General features: G+C 43.5%; 1 protein-coding gene across 20 annotated transcripts in view; it reads right to left on the minus strand.

Annotated features, from left to right (window-relative positions):
- Positions 1-10000, minus strand: part of LOC136852988 (uncharacterized) — a 229540-nt gene that overhangs the window by 143041 nt on the left and 76499 nt on the right. For 12 of the 20 annotated variants that reach the window (XM_067129715.1, XM_067129541.1, XM_067129348.1 and 9 more), the window contains exon 2: positions 5575-8233. In XM_067129715.1, coding sequence (XP_066985816.1) covers positions 5575-8129 — 2555 coding nt within the window. In that variant the 5' untranslated portion in view covers positions 8130-8233. Of the gene's footprint in view, positions 1-5403; positions 8234-10000 lie in introns of all 20 variants that reach the window. The other 8 variants (XM_067128663.1, XM_067128613.1, XM_067128401.1 and 5 more) reach the window with 1 other exon arrangement.

Genomic DNA, 10000 nt, shown 5'->3' on the forward strand with positions numbered 1-10000 from the left:
AATAAACAAATAAATGAGTAATTCAACATACCCAGTGTGACCTAAGGCTGTCGCCAGATCTCATTGTCGAAGATAACGGAGCGAAATCGGCCATTCTTCGGCTTATCGTCCAGTCTCAGGGCCTTTCTAAATGTCCGCGATGACGACCACCAAGAAGAGGAAATTAAAAGCTTGAGGGGATATTCAAGACACTCGCGCATAATCCTCGATTAGTTGAATGGGAATTTGGGTCGAGCCACGAACTGGGAACTGTAAATTGAGCAGCAAAGGTCTGAAGGTGTATGGAGAAAACCCTCAACGATTGCACTGAATCAATTGTTAGGAGGCTGGAAAGTAAGATGGAAAAGAAGGCCTGAAGAGGTGCAGTACAAAAAGGAACGAAAGGGGTTGCAGCTAGGGGCCTAAGGAAGGCACGCTGCAAAGAACCTTAAGTAATGCCTGCAGTGCACCGCCTGGCTTGCACTGACAGCACTGCCCCGCTACGGAAGCTTGCTGTCATGGCCAGCCTGTAGGAATAAAAATATTCTATTTCCGTCTTCAATCTCGTGGCTTTTAGAAGACATATTAAAAAGTGGCATTACGTGATGGATGATGACAAATGAAAAAGTAACAGATTGAAAAGTAGCATTCTCTGAAGCGGATACAAGAGAAGACAGATCGAAGGATGAAGATAAATGAAAATTAACAAATAGAAAAGTAGCATTCTGTGAAGCGGACACAAGAGAACAGATCGAAGGAAAGGGAAGACCCACTTGATGATAAAAAAAAAAAAAAAAAAAAGCTTTCCATTTAGTGCACAAATGTTTCGCAAACTTCTTGGAAAATAATAAAAAAAATAAAAAGCTAGAGTGTCTTCGCCAGCAGTGAATGCCACCCATAATTTATAACGAAAGACAGAAAGACAAACGCACGAAGTAGTAATATCTAACTACGACAAAGACACGGAAAATGAACTCACGAAGGGTGAACGTATAGACGAACGCGAATAAAAAAGAATTAATAAGAAGCTGAGCGCAGATTTCTTTATTCACATTGTGTAAGGATGGGTTGAGTACTTCCGTCCTTTCAGGCATAAATGTCTGAATATATGAACGTGCATTTGTATAATCTTTAGCACCTCTCCGCGTGGATGATAAAGCAATTTGTGATCAGACAAGAAATATAACCATAACTTCAGATATATGTATATATATATATATATATATATATATATATATATATATATATATATATATATATATATCAATAATAATATGTATATATATATATACAAATTCTTAGATAAATGGAAAAATAAATGTCAGATATGCATACACAATGCATACACAAACACACAAAATATATCAATGAAAAAATAACAGAAATGTTGGGCATACATACGCATATCCATACACATACAAGATACAACACACAAATACACATACATAAATATATATATACATATATATATGTATATATATAGCTGCATATGTATATATACAGAAACATACATACATACATACATATGTATATATACTTTATATATGTATGTATGTATGTATGTATGTATGTATGTATGTATGTATGTATGTATGTATGTATGTATGTATATACCAATATTAACGAAGCTTCAACATGAACACCGACAGACGATAATGAACACCACAATCCCTTAAAGAGACCGATTACACACACCGAAATCACTGGTGAACTCCAACTCACACAGAGCAGAGAGAAGCTGATGACTCAACAACTTTGCCGACCGGTCGCAAATGGTCGCAGCATAAAAAAAGACAATGGGTCGAAATACAGTTCTCAAATATTGCGCAAAATACACGACGATAAATTAAACTTTTTCGGGGGGCAATGGCCACGTCAAATTTCGACTTGCGCTTGTGCAAAATTAGCGTGTTTCGCAATTGCAAAAGATCTCTCTCTCTCTCTCTCTCTCTCTCTCTCTCTCTCTCTCTCTCTCTCTCTCTCTCTCTCTCTCTCTCTCAAATCACGGAATTATACTTTTGCAAGATCAGCGTGTTTCGCAATTCTAAATGCTCTCTCTCTCTCTCTCTCTCTCTCTCTCTCTCTCTCTCTCTCTCTCTCTCTCTCTCTCATACGTACACAATACAAACACACACACAATCACAATTCCAAAAGTTTCTCTCTCTCTCTCTCTCTCTCTCTCTCTCTCTCTCTCTCTCTCTCTCTCTCACACACACACACACACACACACAGACATAAACAAACACGTAGTAAGAAAAAACGTGCAAACGCTTCAAAGTAAGATTGATCGCAGTCAATAGGTACTTGGCTTTAAAAAATCTGAAAGCTGAAAAGAAAGCTACACTTGATTACTTAGTTAACACTTACAAATAAAGATTACACGAACGCCGGATTTTATCATTTAACATGAATTTGAAAAATAAAGGGAAAGCTAAACTTCATTACTTATTTTAAACTTACAAAAGAAGCGAAATATATAGTGAATCGTTTCACTTAAATTAAATTCAACGAAATGAAAGGAAATTTATACTTATACCTAAAATTAACAGCAAAAAATTGCGCGTACTTAATTTAGATTTTAAACAACGAAATCAAGCTAAACTTATGTATTCGGCTTAAAATCTCAAATCTTAATTGAAAGACAGAGTTACGTATTTGGCTTAGAGTAAAAAGAAAGTAAGAGAAAGTAAGACTCAACCACTGAAATGTAAGTTTTTAAAACTACGATCTAATTCACCTCTATGATAAAAAAGGCAAGATTTAAAAACTATCAAATAAAATCGTAATTATGATGATGCAATTTTACTGATACACTGACTGACTTTCCTTCCAACCATTAAGATCACTTTCGACCTCATTAAGACAATGAACAAGATGTAGGTTACTTCCGCGATACTTCCATAGTGAATCTGATACTTCCTTTCCCGTCCTTTTCAAATCTATCTCTCTCTCTCTCTCTCTCTCTCTCTCTCTCTCTCTCTCTCTCTCTCTCTCTCTCTCTCTCTCTCTCTCTCTCTCTCTCTCAGGTTCTTCCTTCTCACTGCAGTGGTTTAAGGATGGATGAATCTCTCTCTCTCTCTCTCTCTCTCTCTCTCTCTCTCTCTCTCTCTCTCTCTCTCTCAGGTTCTTCCTTCTCCACTGCAGTGGTTTAAGGATGGATGAATATTCTCTCTCTCTCTCTCTCTCTCTCTCTCTCTCTCTCTCTCTCTCTCTCTCTCTCTCTCTCTCTCTCTCTCTCGTTTTCCATTCAAGTATGTCCTTCTCTATTGTAGTGGTTTAAGGAAGGATAATTACTCTCTCTCTCTCTCTCTCTCTCTCTCTCTCTCTCTCTCTCTCTCTCTCTCTCTCTCTCTCTCTCTCTCTCTCTCTCGTTTTCTTCTTAACACGCCCATTGTAGCAAACATTATCCGAGGTGCAAAAGATCAAGATAAAATACCTTCTACCTTCCGCCACCGCTCTCTCTCTCTCTCTCTCTCTCTCTCTCTCTCTCTCTCTCTCTCTCTCTCTCTCTCTCTCTTTTCCAAGGATGTCAGTCATTCGCCCTTGCGCAGCTGCTCTTAACTGTTCGACCCAGAAATAAATACGATTCGTGTAATTACTGCAAAAAAAATCAGCAAATGAGTTTTCTTTTTATTTATTCATTATTCAGAACGACGGAATAAATAATTTTTTTTATCAAGACTTCTCGTTCATTGTCTTTTGACGTAATTCTTCGGTTGCCAAGTCGAGAAATTACACGGATTTCGACATAGCGGAGTCACGTATATAAATAAAAATGTAATGGAGACACTACAGATAAAACACGAGTATATAAAGAAACACTCTCTCTCTCTCTCTCTCTCTCTCTCTCTCTCTCTCTCTCTCTCTCTCTCTCTCTCTCTCTCTCTCTCTCTCTCTCTGAGTCACGCATATAAACAAAAAGTAATGGAGATACTACAGATAAAACACGAGCATACAAACAAACACTCTCTCTCTCTCTCTCTCTCTCTCTCTCTCTCTCTCTCTCTCTCTCTCTCTCTCACGGAAATTCGAGTCACGTGTATAAACAAAAAAGTAATAGAGATACTACAGATAAAACACGAGCATATAAACAAACTCTCTCTCTCTCTCTCTCTCTCTCTCTCTCTCTCTCTCTCTCTCTCTCTCTCTCTCTCTCTCTCTCTCTCTCTCTCTCTCTCACTCACGGAAATTCGAGTCACGTGTATAAACAAAACTACACAGAAACTGCCGCAAATAAAACATTTGAATACAAACATAACCAGAAATGCATCGGTATTAATGATCTAGTCACATATTTTACTATGCTATAGTGTGCTATAGTGTCCTCTCCACTAAAATATATAGGGTCACGAGAGTAAACACAAAATAGCATGAGTCTTCGCTATATAGCCTAAACAAGAAGCAGTTATAACGAACATATTAATCGTTTGCTGACGATTTTTATGAATCCAGCTTTTTCACTGATAAGCCACAATCCCACACGCACACGCTTGAACGCACGCCTGAAAATCCTGTGCGTTGAAACTCACCATGGCTGGCTAAATGATCTAGCGCTTTTGAAAACCTATTGAATACAGACAATTTTTTCTCCAAATATAATGCAACAAAAGATTAAACACAACAATACATCGCTTAAAATACAGTATTACCTATGCAAGATACATAATGATCTGGAATGAATATACTGTTATGAGCGAGACCTTAAAATACAAGGCATCGGATCTTGGACAAAGAAAGGAGATTTCAATGCTCAAAGAAAGTGATCATTTCTTGAAATGCGAGGTTTTAGGTCTTGGACATAGAAGAAGGAGATTTCAATGCTTGAAGAAAGTGATCCTTTTTTCAATACAAAGTATTACATCTTGGACACAGGGAGAAGAGATTTCAACGCTCAAAGAAAGTTATCCTTCCTTAAAATACACGGTGTTAAATCTTGGACAAAGAGCAGAGATTTCAATGCTTGAAGAAAGTGATCAGTTGTGTCAATATACATTAATTTGTGTTTTGAACAGTAATGTGGCACGGTGTTATATATACAGTTTTGACGACGAATTTTACATACAAAAAGAATAAACTTCTTTTTAAAGCATATACTTCTAACATACTCACCCACGTTGCTGTACATGCATGGAAAAAAATTATTAAACTGGAAAATATAAGAAAAGAAAGTGTTGCTCGTCACGAAATTCAGTCTGGTCATGCAAACGATATTCTTCTTTTGAAAAGTCACATTAAATACAGATAAAAATTATTTTCCTTTGTCATGGTGATAAATATGTGGTGACAGACTTTCTCCCGAAAGAGAGAGGGAGAAGAAATGCCTCGATTATACAGTAGATATTTGGTGCCACACTTCCCCCCGAAGGAGATTTGGGGGGTGGGGGAGGGAGGGGGGGAGGAAGAAGTATGTCTCAGATGCCTTACCTCTCGACGTCCGTCTTCCCCTTTTCCTCTTGTTGGTAGTGAGAGATGCGTCTGACAGCCTCCCCTCCGCTGGAAGGCTTCAAGCCACCCGCACCCCCCTGCCCACCTAACCCGTACCCCTGCTGCTGCGACTGCAGCAGCAGGAGCTCGTGTGACCGCGCTAACTCGTACCTGTGTTCGTGTTCCTGGACGTACTTGTGGTAGTCTTCGTGTGCGTAAGTGTTGAGCCTCCGAAGGGGCTCGTGTTTGGGTTTGTGACTGTGTTTCTGCGACTGGCTCCGGTGGTGGTGCCCGTGCCCATGCCCGTGTGAGTGGGAGTGATGTCCGTGCCCCCGGTGGTCCGTCGTCGGAGTCGAGGGGGACGAGTCTCGGTTGTGTCGTGAGTGGTGGTGGTGGTGATGATGGTGGTGGGAGTGGTCGTGTCTGCTGCCGCCACCGTGGTGGTCGTTGTTATTGTACCTGTGGTCGTCGTAGTAGACGTCGCTGAGCTGCCGCAGGAGCTTCGCCTGCATGTTCCTCCTGCTGTTGCGGTAGAGGTGCTGCTGCAGGCGGATGCTCTTCTGGGAACTGGAGGAGGGCGCCTGAGGAGGCCGCCCGTAGTGCGGGGAGCCGCCGCTTCCCTTCGTCCGGGAGCCCCCTTCCCAGATGTTGCTGGTGCTCCTGGTGAAAATCTCTTCCCTCCCGGTCTTGCTCCCCACGAGGTTCGACTTGGAAGACTCGCTCCTGGTGAGCTTCGAGTGCGAGGCTCCTCCTCCAACCAGCTTTTGGAAAATGCTCGCTGTTGCGGTATCTTCCGCCCCATATGCAAATGTAGGGCCGAAAGACACGATAACTTTTTCCTTTTTGGGAGTGGTGGGAGTGTTTTCCACCAGAATGCCGTTCTCTTTGCCCTCTATGTTCTCAGGTCGTCCTCGAGAGGTGCTCCGTTTCCTCAGCGTCGGCGGGAGGACCACAGCCGTCGGCTCTTCCTGGTCCCCGCTCAGGTTATTCATCACTTCGTTCAACTCGTTCCCGTAGCTGTGGGATCGAACGATGTCTTCTGACCTATGACCCGCGGGCCAGATTTCGGGGTTGGACCTCCTCCTTGACACTTCAACGGGAGATCGGTCAGGGCTCTGGTCTGCCTGGCCGTTGTCATCCTGGCTCACTGCGTCCTGTTCGTCGTCTATGTAAGCCGGGTTGTCGTGTCCTTCGTCAATCATTCCACTATCCTTGGAGGATTTTTTCACTCTTCCTTCTTTCCCATCGTGGGCGTCTTCCCTCACGTCGTACAAAACACTTTTCACTCGGGATCCCTTCCCCACATCGTAGGGGGTCGGGTCACTCTCGTACTCATTCTTCTCCTGGCACTTGAGTAATTTCCTGTCGTCCTCTCCCTCGCTGATGTTAATCACTGCCATGTCGCCGCCGTCGGACTCCATGCGGTAAGGCTGAGTTTTAGGACACCGAGGGATATCCTTCAACTTCCATTTGTCCTCGATTTTCATAGTCTCGAGGGCGTCCTCCTCCAACTCGCTGTGGTCCCACGAATCCCCCTGCGAGGTGTCGTTGTCTTCCAAGCTCAGGACCACAAACGACTGTCTCCTCGGGGTCCGTTCATGATACAAATTCTGGGGTCCCTGGTAAGAGTCGATCAGCGCCGTCTCTTGCTTCGTGTCGCTGTCGTTCTCGTCGAGGTCTATCGCCAACGCGAGCCCAATCGGTTTCTTCCGGTACCTCTTTGTCCTGATGGGCGAATCAATAACCTTGTTTGCGCCGTCGTCCAGGTTTTCCAAACTTATCTGGCACGTGGTCACTTCGCTCGTGAAATCCGTCGTGCAGGGCGAGTCTCTGGACGTGGCCTGGTCATCGGTGAAATCATCGTCGTCGTCCAGGCGCTTGTACCTCGTGATAAGGGGCAGACTTCCACTCAGTTCCTGGAAGGGCAAGGGCCTGCTGGAATTTATGTCCGGAAGACTGTTCCCTTGACACTCGTTCAGGGCAATGGCCGTCTCTTTCGTAGCTTTATCCCACTGAGGAGGCTCCGACACCTTCGCGGCATCGAGGTTCAAACGCCGCACAAAATCGGCGACAGACGGACGAGGGAGCGCGGGCGAACCAGTCCCGCCGACTGTCGCGAAGTTTCCAGACTGAGCAGAGACCGTTGGGACTTTTGCTGTTTCCCCTCCGCGCTGTGAAGGCAAACTGGGGGGCGGCGGAGGCGTCTGTGCCAGCGACGGCCTCCCTGACATTTCATGGCGAGCGACCACCAACCCGAGGGGAACGGCACCAGTTCCGGCAGCAATGGGCGGAGCAGAGGATGTAGTTACGGCATTAACGGCGCTCATGACGTCCAGATGAGGAGGAAGAGGAGGAGGAGGGGGAGGAGGAGGGGGCTTCGCCGACGGGAAGCCTCCCCCGTCCAGGATATCGTCGCCGTCTGTCAAATCCAGGCGAGTTTCCTCTTCTTCGTCGTCGTCGTCTTCGTCGTCGTCGCCGTCGTCAGAGTGGAAACCGAGAGGCCGAGTGGGCACGTCGTAAGGATGATGGGCATAAGTCGCAATGTCGGGCTTGAGCGAGTCTGAGGAGCCGTAAACGACTCCCAGTAAGTCCCGCGATTCGTCCGAGGACGGGTCCCTGGAATCGTGGATCTGCGAGAGCTGGAAGTCGCTCAGCGAGCCCTCGGACGTGGGCGTGGAGGGCGTGGTGGTGGGTGTGGTGGTGTCTGTGTGGCGGTGGAGTGTCATGGGTCGGGGCGGGGCGGGGGCGGCGGTGGTGGGGGGTGGGGAGGGGGACGTACGAGGGAGACGGTGTGGGGGAGTCGCCTTTCATGTCGAGTCCTCTCACTCACCTGCGAAGGAGAAAAAAAAAAGGTAAACGTTGGATTATCGAGATAACTAAAATAAGAAAAAAATCTTTTATAAATTACCACTCTTATCAATGGAAAACACCTAATCAGGACAAACAGTGACAATAATTTAAAAAAACACACACACAACTTTTAACTAAAATGCCTAAAGTAATATTTGAACAAACTGTTCATAATAAATGACCCATTCATTATAAATTAGCAATCTTATCAATGGAAAACATCTAATCAGGACAAACAGTGACAATAATTAAAAAAAACACACACACACACAACTTTTAACTAAAATGCCTAAATTAATATTTGTAAAAACTATTCATAATAAATGACCTAACTTATCAATGACAAAACCCCAAACCATGACAGTGACAAGTATTTAAGGAAACACAACTTTTAAGTAATCTTACAACCAAAATGCCCAAACAACCAGTAAAAAAAAAAAACAGGACAACATAATGAAACTTATTAACTGAAAAAAACGCCAAATCAGGACAAACAGTGACAAGAATCTAAAAGAAAACACACGTAACGTTGAAGTAATCTTACATCTGTCATAAAAGCAAAACGTGACAAAAAAAAAACTAAAATCATAACGAAAACGATTCACATTTTCATATACCCGTGACCACACGATTTAGAATCAAGCACCAACACTGATCCGTCGGGAATTTCCAGAAATAAAAAAAAATTAAAGAATTAAATGCAAACAAAGTAAAAACCCGTATTAGGTGAATATCATGATTCCGCAAAATATATCCACAAGGCATGAATTCAAATTCCTGAGTGAACTAGGGAGTGAATTCAAATCAAGAAGTGAACCAGGAGTGAATTCACATCCCGAAGTGAACCGGGAGTGAATCCAAATCATGGAGTGAACCAGGAAGCGAATTCAAATCCCTCGCCCCGGAGTGAACCGGGAGTAAATCCAAGTCATGAATGAACCATAAAGCGAATTCAAATCCCCTATCCCATAGCGAACCGGGGGTTGATTCAAATCCCGGAGTGAACCGGAAGTGAATTCACATCCCGGGGTGAACCGGGAGTAAATCCGAATCATGGAGTGAACCAGGAAGTGAATTCTAATCCCTCGCCCCGGAGTGAATCGGGAGTTGATTCAAATCCCGGAGTGAACCGGGAGTGAATCCAAATCATGGAGTGAACCACGAAGTAAATTCAAATCCCCCCCCCTTCCCCCACTAAACCGAGAGACAATTCAAATCCTGGAGTGATAGGAGGGTGGGGAGGGAATGCAAATTCCACCATGAACCGGAAACAAATCAAAATTTGGAGTGAACCGTGAATGAATTAAATCCATGAGTCAGCCAGGAGTGAATTCAAATCCCGGAGTGAGCGGGGAGTGAATCATTCTCCTCCGGGAGTTACGAGGAGTGCAGTCACTCCAGCATGAAGCAAGAATGGCGCTTTCCTTTTTCACGGAGTGGTTACTACTCAGCCATACAACCTACTTATGGGTGTTGTTGTGGTTGGGTTTTGTTGTTGGCATGTTGTAATCTTCCTAGCCGCTACAACAACAAAAACGACAATAATAATAATAATAATAATAATAATAATAATAATAATAATAATAATAATAATAATATTAATAATAATAATAATAATAATAATAATAATAATAATAAGCTACATAGACTCCAATGGCACGATTCACGTTTAAAGGACTAAACCAATACGAAATAAATGGAGAGAGAGAGAGAGAGAGAGAGAGAGAGAGAGAGAGAGAGAGAGAGA

This window comes from Macrobrachium rosenbergii, chromosome 1 (genome assembly GCF_040412425.1).
Source record: "Macrobrachium rosenbergii isolate ZJJX-2024 chromosome 1, ASM4041242v1, whole genome shotgun sequence".
NCBI lineage: Eukaryota > Metazoa > Arthropoda > Malacostraca > Decapoda > Palaemonidae > Macrobrachium > Macrobrachium rosenbergii.